This window comes from Guillardia theta (genome assembly GCF_000315625.1).
Source record: "Guillardia theta CCMP2712 unplaced genomic scaffold GUITHscaffold_112, whole genome shotgun sequence".
NCBI classification, from domain to species: Eukaryota; class Cryptophyceae; order Pyrenomonadales; family Geminigeraceae; genus Guillardia; species Guillardia theta.
Genome location: NW_005434562.1, coordinates 1,430 through 13,790, shown reverse-complemented (window position 1 = coordinate 13,790; position 12,361 = coordinate 1,430). Strand labels below are relative to the sequence as shown.

General features: G+C 56.9%; 5 protein-coding genes across 5 annotated transcripts in view; 2 read left to right on the top strand and 3 right to left on the bottom strand.

Annotated features, from left to right (window-relative positions):
- Nucleotides 1-74: 74 nt before the first annotated feature.
- Nucleotides 75-3,815, bottom strand: GUITHDRAFT_117502 (hypothetical protein; the record flags this gene model as incomplete). Its single annotated transcript, XM_005823194.1, has 8 exons — nt 75-223; nt 467-1,419; nt 1,746-1,835; nt 2,092-2,171; nt 2,225-2,566; nt 2,718-3,364; nt 3,407-3,490; nt 3,752-3,815. The coding sequence occupies 8 exons, from the start codon at nt 3,813-3,815 to the stop codon at nt 75-77; spliced, it is 2,409 nt and encodes an 802-aa protein (XP_005823251.1).
- A 1,243-nt stretch (nt 3,816-5,058) lies between these two features.
- Nucleotides 5,059-6,269, top strand: GUITHDRAFT_117501 (hypothetical protein; the record flags this gene model as incomplete). Its single annotated transcript, XM_005823193.1, has 4 exons — nt 5,059-5,099; nt 5,148-5,599; nt 5,833-5,879; nt 5,958-6,269. 4 exons carry the CDS (start codon nt 5,059-5,061, stop codon nt 6,267-6,269), a joined length of 852 nt encoding a protein of 283 aa, XP_005823250.1.
- An 817-nt stretch (nt 6,270-7,086) lies between these two features.
- GUITHDRAFT_46987 (hypothetical protein) lies at nt 7,087-7,884 on the bottom strand (the record flags this gene model as incomplete). Its single annotated transcript, XM_005823192.1, has 1 exon — nt 7,087-7,884. A coding segment is annotated over one exon (798 nt), but the record flags the coding sequence as incomplete, so codon positions are not given.
- Nucleotides 7,885-9,097: 1,213 nt separating this feature from the next.
- Nucleotides 9,098-10,484, top strand: GUITHDRAFT_117499 (hypothetical protein; the record flags this gene model as incomplete). Its single annotated transcript, XM_005823191.1, has 11 exons — nt 9,098-9,148; nt 9,196-9,321; nt 9,376-9,446; nt 9,498-9,574; nt 9,626-9,702; nt 9,756-9,809; nt 9,857-9,937; nt 9,981-10,019; nt 10,171-10,251; nt 10,300-10,357; nt 10,402-10,484. 11 exons carry the CDS (start codon nt 9,098-9,100, stop codon nt 10,482-10,484), a joined length of 798 nt encoding a protein of 265 aa, XP_005823248.1.
- A 475-nt stretch (nt 10,485-10,959) lies between these two features.
- Nucleotides 10,960-12,361, bottom strand: part of GUITHDRAFT_79015 (hypothetical protein) — a gene marked incomplete at both ends in the record, with an annotated part of 2,015 nt that continues 613 nt past the window's right edge. The window contains 6 exons of the mRNA XM_005823190.1: nt 10,960-11,131; nt 11,176-11,252; nt 11,451-11,480; nt 11,526-11,566; nt 11,614-11,814; nt 12,006-12,116. Of these exons, the coding sequence (XP_005823247.1) occupies nt 10,960-11,131; nt 11,176-11,252; nt 11,451-11,480; nt 11,526-11,566; nt 11,614-11,814; nt 12,006-12,116 (632 nt within the window). The remainder of the gene's footprint in view (nt 11,132-11,175; nt 11,253-11,450; nt 11,481-11,525; nt 11,567-11,613; nt 11,815-12,005; nt 12,117-12,361) is intronic.

Here is a 12,361-nt window from a genome sequence, read left to right as displayed (position 1 = left end):
GAGTAGGAGGAGGAGGGGAAGAAGGAGGAGCAGGAGCAGGAGGAAGAAGAGGAGGAGGGAAAGGGAGAAGAGGATTAGGAGGGTTGAAGGAGAAAGGGGCAGTGGGAGGAACGGGGAAAGACAAAGTCGGTGAAGGTGGAGGAAACAAACAAAGTATCAAGGAGACTAGCCTGATCTGTTGGGAGGATGCTGGCCATACGCGTGGCTTCCTCTTGTGATTTGACTGCTGCAGAGTTGAGGAAAGGAGAAAAATGCAAAGAGGAGGAGGAGGAGGAGGAGGAAGGGGGAGGGGGGGATGGCGAAGGAAGAGGAGGAGGAGGTGAAGGAGGAGGAGGTGAAGGAGGAGGAGTTGCAAGTAGATCACAACGAGGGAGAGGAAAAAGAAATTGAGGAGGAGAGGAGCGGGAGAAAGAGCGGGAGAAAGGAGAGGAAGGGAAGAGGAAGGGAGGAGGAGGGTATGCGAAACCGGCTCTGAGAGGAGACGCTGTGCTGCCTGCTCCCTTCTGTGAGGACGCGAAGAAGTCAAGGCTCCTGGGAGTCAGGCTGTTGGCTGCGATCTTGTGAGGAGGAGGAGGCAAAGGAAGTCGAGCCTGCTGCTGCTGCTGGGACGACGTAGAGTACTGAGAGGATGCGCTCCTCGGCGTCAGGTTCAGCTGGATCTTGTGCTGGGCATCCTGGTGGTTCTGTTGCTGGGCTCCGACACCTCGAGGGCTCCTGCTGGGATGCTGCATGCCGGATGAGGAGGGGGAAGAAGTTCGATTCCTGTTGGTTTGATCCTCCAGAATCATGGAGGGAGGTGGCGGCTGCGCTTGCTGGAAGCGAGGGAGAGCGACGCTTGCTTGCTTCAGGCGCTCCTGCGCTCCTGCTGCCCCTGTCCGCTCCTGCTCCTCCTGCTTCGTGTTGCCCACGTTGCCTCCTTGCTTCTGCTGCTGCTGCATTTCCAGCATCGATGATGCTGCGTAAGAAGAGGAAGGGGCAGGGGCAGGGGCAGGGGCAGGGGCAGGGGCAGGGGCAGGGGCAGGGGCAGGGGCAGGAGGCAGAGGAGGCGGGGACATGTTGGATAGGCGGATGAAATTGATCTGCAGGCAGTGCCCCCTGGAGGAGGAGGAGTCAGCGAGGGACAGCAGCTGGTCTATCACTGACAGGAGCAGGAGGATCCTGATAGAAATCCACACGGATCGGAGGAGAATCCTGACGCCGGAGGAGAGCTCGAGGCCCTGCGACCAGCCCTCCTCTTCCATCCACGTCTCGAAGCCCGAGAGGACGAGGCCGCCGGAGGAGAGAAGGATGCTGATCATGTAGAGGCAGGCGAGCGACGCCTGGTATCTCCTCGCAACGAACATCTGGGAAGGGTGAGGGTTGTACAGGGTGAGGCCGCTCGCACCAGGAGAATAGTTGATGCGAAGGAGGAGACGAGGCCTGCGAAGCTTTGCTGCAAGTGAGGACGAGAGGAAGGGAGGAAGGGAATGAGGAGAGAGAGGAGGAGGATGACGAAGATAGCACAGGACGAGTGGAGGGAGCGATGAGGAGGAGCAAGGCAGGACAGGATGAAAGTGGCGAGGGAGGAGGAGGAGTTGATAGTAAAGGAGGAGGAAGAATCGTGGCAGAAGGAGGGGAGGAGAGGTAGCGAGACGTACTTGGGCTTACCTCACACTCTCGTGGACGATCAGGCACCAGCGATGGTCCTGAAATGTACCCGTCCTCCCTCCTCCGCTGAAGAATCGGAGATTGAAGATCACATTCACCTGAAAACCTCTTCACTCGGAACCCAGACAGCAAGGCAGTGGCTAACCAGCACGATGTCTGCGCTCAACAGCAGCACGGTAGCCACGTTCCTAACAGCATCATGACATGTTGAATCCATGAGAGGAGAGGAGAGGAGAGGAGAGGAGAGGAGAGGAGAGGAGAGGAGAGGAGAGGAGAGGAGAGGAGAGGAGAGGAGAGGAGAGGAGAGGAGAGGAGAGAGGAGGGGAGGAGAGGAGAGGGAGGAGAGGAGAGGAGAGGAGGAGGGGAGGAGAGGAGAGGGGAGAGAGGAGAGGAGAGGAGAGGAGAGGAGAGGAGAGGAGAGGAGGAGAGTGCAACAGTCCTTACATGAACACCATCGAGCAACTCCTCTGCTGGATGTATGACAAAGTGCTGTACTGATAGATGTAATCCTCACTCGCCATCGACTGCATCGGTTAAACGGCATCAGAAAGCCCGCAAACTTCCCACAGATGTCAACCGGAGGATGGCCAGCTGGCGGCGCCTCCCCGACCCACTTCGCAGCATGTGGCTGATGAACAGGAGGAGGAAAAGCTGGAGCCGGAGCCGGAGCCGGAGCCGGAGCTGGAGCTGGAGCCGGAACGTTGAGATATTCCATGCTCAGAGGCTCGCTCCTGATTTCCTTGTGGATCGGCTTCTGCTCGGAAGGAGGGATGTACTGTGGGCCAGGTGGGGAGACGCTGAGGTCGAGCTGGGAGGTTCTCACGGGATTCTTGGTCGTGCTCTGAGGTTCTAAACTCTGGGGGAACATGTTGGGCACCTGGGACATGAAGCGCACGGGAGTGGTAGAGAACTCTACTGCCTGACAAGTGACGTCATCATCAGATGCCAGGAGGGGGGAGGGAGGGATAAGCGGCAGGAGAGAAGCAAGGGAGAAAGGAGATAGAGAAACAAAATGCTTTGTCGAGCATCGAGGGGAAGGGGGCGAAGGAGGGGGAGGAGAAGGAACTTACCTGTGCCCGCACCGCCCGATTCTCTGTAAGCTCCATAGCATCTGTAACCTCTTGCATGGGAGTGGCTACGTGTACTACTCCCTCCTGCCACCCGTTCCAAGCTTGATTCTGGTACTCCTGAAAGATTTCCGTCTCGTCCGGAAGGATTTCGAGCCCGGGAATGTTGTAGATGATCTCCTCCTCACCGTGTGTGACCTTCACCGGATGCTCCAGCGACTCGTTGGTCGTCACCGTCTGCATCGTCGTCCGGGCGTTGGAAGAAGGAGCCCCCTGATGCGAGGAGGACTGCTGCTGAGACTGACCAGCACCTGCCCTGCCTGAGTCGAGCGCCGCGACGTCGAGATCTCTGTCGGAGGTGACGTGAATGCGAGAGTCCTGCATGGTGGATGAGGCAGCCCGCGGCTTCAGCTCCTGCACGACGTGAGGAAGAACTTTAGGAGTCGATGCCTGGCTGTTTCCTCTCCTCAAAGAATGGAGAAGCTCTGCGTCGTACTCTGGACACCAGATCTCCCCTGGCTTGATGGTCTGAGACTGACGAGGAGGGCGAGGAGGAGGTGGGGATTGCTTGGGGGACTCTTGCGACTTGAGGGGAAAGATATGGGAGGCTCCCTGGAAGGCGTTGCCGAACTGCGATAGCGCGTCGAACCCTGAAGGAAGTCTCACATGCTGAGATGCTCTCCGCATCGCACCTTCGGCGATGGCAGGCGCAAGGATGTTCTCGAAGCCATTGTTTCCAGGCTCATATTGCCCTGGACGAGCCTGGGCGCTCGAAGCTGACCTGTTCAGGGGTTCTCTACCGTCAAAAACAGCGGCCGCTGTGGACTAGGCTGCTTCCACAACCGTGCACGATTTTCGACTATTCCTTCAGCTCATTCCCATCAATGACTAGTCAAGAAGTTTTCTCCCTCCTGTCTCCTTGCTCCTATCCCACCCTGCCACCACTTTACAGTTCTTTGTCGTCACACCAACCTTGACTGAGCTAGAATCCGACGGCTACTCCTCTTATCATAACAATACATGCCATATCTTCTCACCCTCAGCACATGCTCTCTCTTGACCGCATCCTACCCCTCTCATCTTCCCCTCTCGCATCGCCATCGCACGCCCAATTCACTGACCTGCCGCCGCTCACTCCGGCCATTGCTTCGACATCGTTTTCAAAAGCGACCACCCGCCCCGTGCTTTCACTCCCCCTACCCACCCACCAGGCATGGAACAGGCCGAATACATAGCTATGTAGGGGTGGCTACTGAAGCCTTTGACTACCCCTACCACCAATTCTAACACTAGTAGGGTCCGAAGTTGACTGATCCTTCACCCAGACGAGGCGGACTCGCCGATTGACTCCGGACTGGGCCGGCCGGGTCGCTGGATGAGTGATGTGTAACGTCATCGTAACGGAAGTCCCCTAACAAAATACCCCCACAACTCCGCGTATATTTTGTACTACCCTACCAACTAATTTTGAAAAAATAGACCCCCACCACACTTCAATAATTTTCACCCCTCAATTACACATACAAGACCCCATTCTTTCTGGTCAAATCTCAATCAAATTAAGCGCAAACCCATATCTTGACTACCCCTACCCTCTTAATAACTTCCCTCCTCCACCCCCACCTCCTAATCATGTCCCTGGGATCCCGATGGCCTCGTGGCCTCAGGGATGGAGGGAGGGAGAGCAACAAGGGATAGAGGGAGTGAGAGGAACGAGGTGAAGGGAGGGAGGGAGAGGAACGAGGGATAGAGGGAGTGAGAGGAAGGAGGTGCAGGGAGGGAGGGAGGGAGGGAGGGAGGGAGGGAAGAGGTGGAGGGAGGGAGGGTAAGAGGTAGAGGGAGAGGGATTGAGTGATGGAAGAGATAGAGGGAGTGAGGGAAAAAAGAGGTAGAGGGAGGGAGGGAGGGTCAGGGAGGGAGCCGGAGGCATAATCCCCCACTAAGTGAGATGGAATTGAGGAGGGTGAAAGGAAAGATTTTGATTCCAGCTCGATCATCTCAAAACACTTTTGACTCGTTATGGTCAGCACAGGTCGAAAGCACCAAACTTGGCGAGATCTAGAGAGTGGCTGGATAGAGACAAGACGATGCTGAGCAGAGACAAGGTTGTCGTCGGCGTTCTGGTCTCGCAACTCCTCATGCTCGGATGCGCCATGGCCTTCACTCCAACCCAGGCAATGCAAACATGATCTGACGGGGGATATTGGATAGGAATGGTGAAGAGAGGGAAGAGGGGGGGGAGGAGGGGGAGGGGAGAAGCAGAGAAGGGAAGATTGGGACAGGGAAAAGGAGGAGGTCCAACCGTCAACTCATTACATGCGACTTGCAGGCTTTCACGGGAGGGATGGGTTGTCGTATGGCCCTTACAGGCTCTTCGGTGTCCCGGTAATGTCAGAGGGTTTCCCTCCTCTCGTGCGCTGACACATCAAACAGCGCAAGGATCGTTCACGTCGCGAATCCGTACAGCAGGAAGGAGAGCTCTTTCCTCCCTCCTCTTGCTTCTGGAGGCGGCAACGGAGGGATCATTGGCCGATCAGGAAGAGGAGGAGACGGTGACGGCGAAGGGGAGGAGGAGGAGGTGGACGGCGAGATCGCAGCTCTCCTCAAGCAGTACAACTTGAAGCCGTCGGATCTCCCAGCTGGGGCCCTGGCCCTGTCAGCTGAGAAACTCTCGAGGTTCCTCCGCTCCTACTCAAACGCCCTCAATCGCTTCCTCATCAACTCCTGGCCGGCATGGCGCGACAAGATGCTGGCTGACCCGGAATTCGCGTACAAGATGATGGTGGAGGAGACGGTCGGGCTGGGTCTCGCCATGTCGGGGACAGTTGCGGCAAGAGGCAAGGATATTCTGAAGGAGCTCGACTTCTTCCTCACCGACTGTGCGGGTGAGACGGAGGCGAAGTAGAAGTTAAGTTCGGGAGGAGGAGGAGGGAGAGGAGGAGGAAAAAGAGGAGGAGGAGAAAGGGGAGGTGCAGGAGGTCGAGGTCGAGGTCGAGGTCGAGGTCGAGGTCGAGGTGGTGGTTGTGGTGGTGGTAGTGGAAGACGAAGACGAAGATGAGGAGGAGGGGGAGGAAAGGAGGAAAGGAAGGTCGCCATGACTGACATCTATCTCGTGCAGTTGGAGCTGTGCTCAACTTTGTGCTCATCTGGCTTCTAGCTCCCAGTGTGCGGGCGATGCCAGCCTCAGCTGGAAGGTCTCGATTTTGAGCAAGAACCTCGCGCAATTTTGACGTTGGCGAGCAGATTGTCAGCTCAACTGGCGAAGCTCCCTGCCTTTGTGTTTGCCGAGGGGCAGTACAGCCTAGCTCAAAGGGTGATGACGATGACGATGATGATGATGACGATGACGATGACGATGACGATGACGATGATGATGATGATGACGACGACGACGATGACGGATATGCTTGTCCACTCTCACTCTTTCATTCCCAGTTCGGAGCTGGCATGTACAAGGGCTCCTTGTTCGCCTTCTGCGGCTTCCTAGGATCGGTGGGAGGCACATCCATTGCGTATTTCTCGCTCTTGTTCGCATCCGAGCTGACGTCCAACTAGTTACATGCTCCTCCTCATCCGCCAGCTGGCTGATCCCACGAGCAGCTCCGACAAGAGGATGCCAAACGTCCTGGCGAACAGCTTGGGGTGACATTCCCTCCTCCTTCCCTCCTCCCGTCCTTCCTCTCGCCTCTGTTCTATCCTCTTGGTCTTCTTCCTTGACCTTCACCTCTATCCGCTTTTCTCCTCCTCCTCCTCCTCCTCCTCCTCCTCTCAGTCCTGAAATCGCCGTGGCAGCTGGGCCTCCTTCATGTTCGTTTCCACAAACCCGCGATATCAGATCGTCAACGGACTTGAGCGCGTGAGTCAAAACTTCTCGTCCTCGGCTAAACTTCCTCCTCACCTACCTCTTTCCTCCTCCTCCCCTCCCTGCCCGCCCTCATTTTTCTTGCAGGTGCTCTACAGTGTCGCCCCAGCCGGGGGGAGGGCCGGGTCGCTTGTCCTCCGCACTGGCAACAACATCGTAGGAGGTGCTACATGCATGTCAACTCTACTACTCCTCGTCTTCTACCTCCTCTCAAACTCCCAGCCTGACTGCCCCCCCTTCCTCTACCCGCTTCCTCTGCACCCTCCCTCCCTCCCTCCCTCCCCCTCCTGCTCTGATACACCTGCAGGTGCAACGTGGGTGATGTGGGCTCGCTTCATCGGCTTGCAAAAGAAGAGCGGCCAAGACAAGCAGTGAGGAGGAGGAAGCAGCGGCTGCCTTCTCGTTAGGATCCCTGTAATGAAACAAGACGGGCAAGCAGCATGCTGACAATCATCCTTCCATCACATCTTACAACTTCGCCTTCCAACGAGGCAGGCGGATAAGAGGGTTCTTCTTCCTCACAGTCTTGTATCCCTTCGTGTTCCAACCCCATGGCGACACGCCCCGGCCAGACTTCTTGCCCTCACCTCCTCCATGAGGGTGATCAACGGGGTTCATCGCCACACCTCTCACGCTGGGCCTCTTTCCCTTCCATCGGTTTCGTCCCGCCTTCCCCAGGCTCTGGTTCATGTGCTCGGGGTTTGAAACTCTCCCTATCGTTGCGACGCAGTTGAGCTTCACATACCTCTGCTCCTTGCTCTGCATGCGCAGAAGCGCCAGGCCGGTGGCTTCGTCCTTCTCCAGCAGCATCGCAGCGGCTCCAGCTGACCTGCACAGCTGTGCTCCCTTCCCAGGGGTCATCTCGATGTTGTGGACTAGCGTTCCCACCTGAACGAACCGCAATGGCATGGCGTTGCCATCCTTCATGTTGACCTGCTGCGACCTGCTCGACTCGAGCTCCTGCCCGATCTTGATGCCGAGAGGACAGATGATATAGGAGAACGCCTTCCCAAGGCCAGGGGTGGTGCATCGGAGGAGAGCGATCAGCGCGGATCGGTTCGGGTCGTACTCAATCCTCTCAACCACGTTCATGATCACGCCCTCGTGGTGAGGAGGAGCACGCAAGAAATCGATGATCCTGTATCTTCGCTTGTTTCCTCCTCCTCTATGACGTACAGTAATGCGTCCATCTTTGTTCCTCCCTCCCGTCTTCCTCAAGCCGATCGTGAGGGACTTCAGCGGCTTGCCCTTCCACAGATATTCCTTGTCGATAAGGGCTGTGTGCCTCTGCGACGGAGTCGTTGGCTTCCTCCTGATCACACTAGGGCAAGTGGGGTCGGTAGAAATGCGCGCGCCATACCAAGTGACAGTCTTCTTCCTCTTGGGAGGCTTCAGAGGCCAGAGGACGGTATTCGTCTGAACCGCTGGTGCGGGGGGCTGCTTGGCGTCCAATTCCTGCGCCGCCTCACTGCTAAAGTTCCTTCCCTTGCCCTTCAACCCCAAGAGAGAGCATGGCATCGCCATGGATGGGCCCGAACGAGCAGCTCCCACAGAGAGCTGGCGGATCACTTGAGAGGAGGAAGCCTTCATGGGAGCAGGCATGGTAGCGGATCCTGGGGATGAATACAGAGAGGGCGCAGGAAGGGAGCGACATCCTGGAGAGTGATATGAGATCATGTGGTAAGGCCGAAGAGAGGGCAGCAGCTTTGTTCTACTGCCCCCCATGGCGACCGGAGGAGACGCTAGAGCCGCGGCATGCCGCACTGCTCTCCTCGCCGCCAACATGGCCTTCCCTCGCGCTTCCGGTTGCAAAGCTAATATTCCAAAGTGCTCAAATTGGGATGGAATTTGGTTCAAAATTGAAACTAAAAGTTCAAAACTAAATAGAAATAATTTGAAGTGTTCATTATTGATACCACCATTGGGAAAAAACTGTTTGCACGCTGACAACCCCCACCCCCTACCCTACCCTTCGTGAATACCACCCTCATTGATTCTTGACTACCCCCTCTTGCCTCATGCTACGGTCAATCACAAGTCTGGTACCCACCCTTACAATAGAAATTAAACGGGTATTCCTTCACCCCACCTAAAAATATGCCGGGGTATATCTACCACCCACTGATTTCCTCACCCTACCCACAAATATTTGCAAGTACCCCCACCCCCTTTGATCATATCAGAAACACCCCTTCTGTATCCCCAACATTTCCGTTGTCCGCAACTGCATTGTTTTCCACCAAACCCGCCTGCTGTGCTTGACCCACTGCTGCCCACCTGCCCACCTGCTCTTTCTCTCTCCCTCTCTCATTCCTTCCTTCTTCTACCTCGTGTGCTCCTGCTCCTGCTGATCTTCTGTTCGCTTTTGCATCACCACTACTACAACCTCCACCACTACCACCATCCTCGTAATTGGGCCATCTTTACCTTCGTTCTTACAATTTTCTTCTCTCCTCGACAGTTGTGATCCTTCGAACTTAACTCTCCATCGAACTTTCCTTTGCCTCTACTCTTCGTTGCCATGTCGCAAGCCGCCAAGGCTGCTCTCGAGAGCATCTCGTTCATGGAGAAGGTAATCTGACCAACGACCTCTCATCGTGCTCATGGTTGATGCGCTAGAGTCTGGCTCATCGTGTGAAGGCGTTTGGCCTGGACCACGACGAGTCCGTGAGGCAGTGGAAGCGGCTGGTGACAGAGTACAACGTGGCTGCCATGAAGATGCTACAGACTGACGACTACGAGCTGGTGGGACATGCATCAAGTTCGCTCCTGTTCCTCTTGTGCTCATGCGTTGACCAGGCCATGGACCTGCTGAACCGAGCGAAGGAGCTGACCAAAGGCGACGTGAAGTTTGGGGAGGCTGACGACAGGTAGGGCATGACAGCTCCTCTTCCTGTCAGAGCCTGACTCGAGGACTCAAGGAGGAAACTTTTGGCCATCACGTTCAATAACATGTCCTGCATCCACAAGAAGAGAGGCTTCCTCAAGACAGCTCTAGGTTTCCCCTGCTTCTTTGCTCCCTCCTCTCCTCAGCTGACGCCCGGCAAAGGCTTCGCCGAGAAGGCCCTGAAGCTGGAGATCGCGAGCAGCAAGGCAGACAATCCAGCTTGTACCCACCTGAACCTGGTGAGTCAGCATGTTTGCGGGATGTTGGCCAGCTGAAGCTGCTGGGCTATCAGTGCGCTATCCTGTCAAGGCTGGGCCGCCACCAGCATGCCCTGCAGCACTGCCAGGTCAGCAAGCCTTAGGGGAGCGTAACAGATCTGATACGACAAGTCAGTGTGCGCTGGACCTTCTGCTTGGGGAGAACTATGCTAGTGGGGTGACGCCGGGATTTCTAGACGAGATGGGGGAGGAGAAGGTGAAGAGGCGGGAGGAGGCGAAGAGCAGCTGAGCGCGTGCAGGACTCGTCGATTCTCGCCGTGTGCTATCACAACATGGCGGTGGAGTTCGAGCACCTTCAACAGGCGAGTCGATGGGAGGAGAAGGGAGGGGAGGGAGGTTGCGGAGGAGGGCGGAGGGGTGGGGATGGTAGAGGAGGGGAGAAGGGAACGGAAGGAGAGGAAGGAGAAGGAGAGTGCTGACGCATCGCAGTATGACAAGGCGATCCAGAGCTATCTCAAGTCGGTGGAGACAGCTGGGCAGGAGCTGGGGATGGATCACGCGATAACGCAGGTGAAGTGCAGCTGGGAAGTGGAGGAGACCTCTGAAGTGAGAGGGCAGGCGTTCGAGAGCAGAGCGAACGAGGCGGTGCCTCTGCTGGAAGCGAAGCTGAGAGAGAGTAAGGGGAGAGCTGGGCTTGTTGACCCGTCTGAAGGCCTGCAGGCAAGCGGAGCAAGAAGGTCAACGAGTACGACCAGAAGTTGGCGGCGTACGCGAAGAAAACTCCGAGGGGGACAATGAGATGATGGAGGATGCGGTGGTGGTGGAGGCAGAGCAGAGGAAGAAGCGTGTGTGTGTATGGAGGAGGAGAAAGGCTGGAAGAGGAGGGAAGGAGTGGAAGGCGGGAGGAGGAGGTGGAGGGAGCGGGAGCCTGTCACCTTGTTTTATTGTTTCAAGAGATCATTCTGTGAGAGCAGAGCCAAACTCGATGCTGCCGATGACCTGCAGGACAAGTTAGAGAGAAGAAGAGAAGGGGGAGGGAGCGAGAGAGGAGAGGGAGGGGAGAGGTGAGGGAGGGAAGGGAGAGAGAGGAGGGAAGAAACGGAGCGGGGAGAAGGAAGAGAGAGGAGGGAAGTAGGCGTTGGGGGTAACAGAAGGCATTTGAAGCGAGGGAAGATACAGGGGCAGGAGGAGGGGGAGGATGAGGAGGAGGAAGAGGGGGAGGAAGAGGGGGATGATCAGGAGGAGGAGGATGGGAGGGGGGAGGGGGGAGGGGGAGGATCAGGAGGAGGAAGAGGGGGAGGAGGATGGGAAGGGGGAGGGGGAGGGAAGTGGAGGAGGAAGGAGTACATCGAGGAAGAGGGCGAGGTCGTCCGCCGTGATCTGGAAGATATTCTTGCAGACTTCGTAGAGGAGGAACTGCCCGGCAATGATCGCGCCAGCCCACACGCAGCTGGGAAGGAGGTCAGGTGCGGAACAGCTGGGAAGGAGGAGCACCGAGAGCCTAGACCCGCAAAGAACCCACGAGGCCCCATGTTCCTCCATATGTCCAGCACGACCGTCGCCTGCCATCCCTCCCTCAGCACTCGAGAGGGGGGAGGGAGCAGAGAGGAGGAGGAAGAAGTAGAGAGGAGGGAACAGAGCGGAGGGAGGTGGAGGAGGGGTGAGAAGGAGAGAGCAAGGGCAGGAGGGAGGAAGAGGGAGCGCAGGGAGAAGGACGAAGGAGGAGGAAGGGAGGGAGGATTGGGAGGTTGATGACTTACCGCATCGACAGATGAGTTGTCCTTCATCCTCGTCAGAACCTGCTCAGCTCGTCAGCCCCCCAGCTCTCTCCCAGTTGAACTCACCGAGTCCGCAGGCTGCGAGACGATGCTGCTGCTGACCCCTGCTCGTCCTCGTGTCACCTCCACCTCCACCCCAGCTCGCTCTCAGCACCTGCGACGAGGCCGGCAACGAGGGAGACGAGGAGCTGAGTGATAGCCTGCTCGCCAAGGACGGGGAAGAAGGAGTAGATGGTGGAGGCGAAGGTGTCGAAAACGAAGAACTTGACCATTCCGAAGAGGACTTGTCGGGTCAGGAGGAAGGAGAACCCCTCGTACAACCCCCGGAAGAACCCTTCCTCCTTGATGATCCGTCCTGCAGGGAGGGTGAGCGGCACAGGAGCAAAGTAGGTAGAGAAGGAGGAGAAGAGAAGAGGAAAAGAGGGGGAGGAAAGGAGGAGAGAGCAAAGGAGGAGGCCGAGGAGCAGGAGCAGGATGCGGAGGATGAGGAGGAGGAGGAGGAGCAGGAGGATGAGGAGGAGTATGAGGTGGGTTGCTGAGCAATACCAGCAACGGCAAGAGCGCCGGATCCATAGGAGGGGTTGGAAACCATTCGGATCCTCGTGACCTCCGCAGGACAAACTCCAAGGCAGGCGACTGCAGTGGAGGCAGCGCCAGCTGAAGGAGGATGGAAGTCAGGGAGAAGCAAAAGAGAGAGAGAGAGAGCGAAGGAGAGAGAGAGAGCGAAGGAGAGAGAGAGAGAGGAGAGAGAGAGAGAGAGAGAGAGAGAGAGAGAGAGAGAGAGAGAGAGAGAGAGAGAGAGAGAGAGAGAGAGAGAGAGAGAGAGAGAGAGAGAGAGAGAGAGAGAAGGAGAGAGAGAGAGAGAGAGAGAGAGAGAGAGAGAGAGAGAGAGAGAGAGAGAG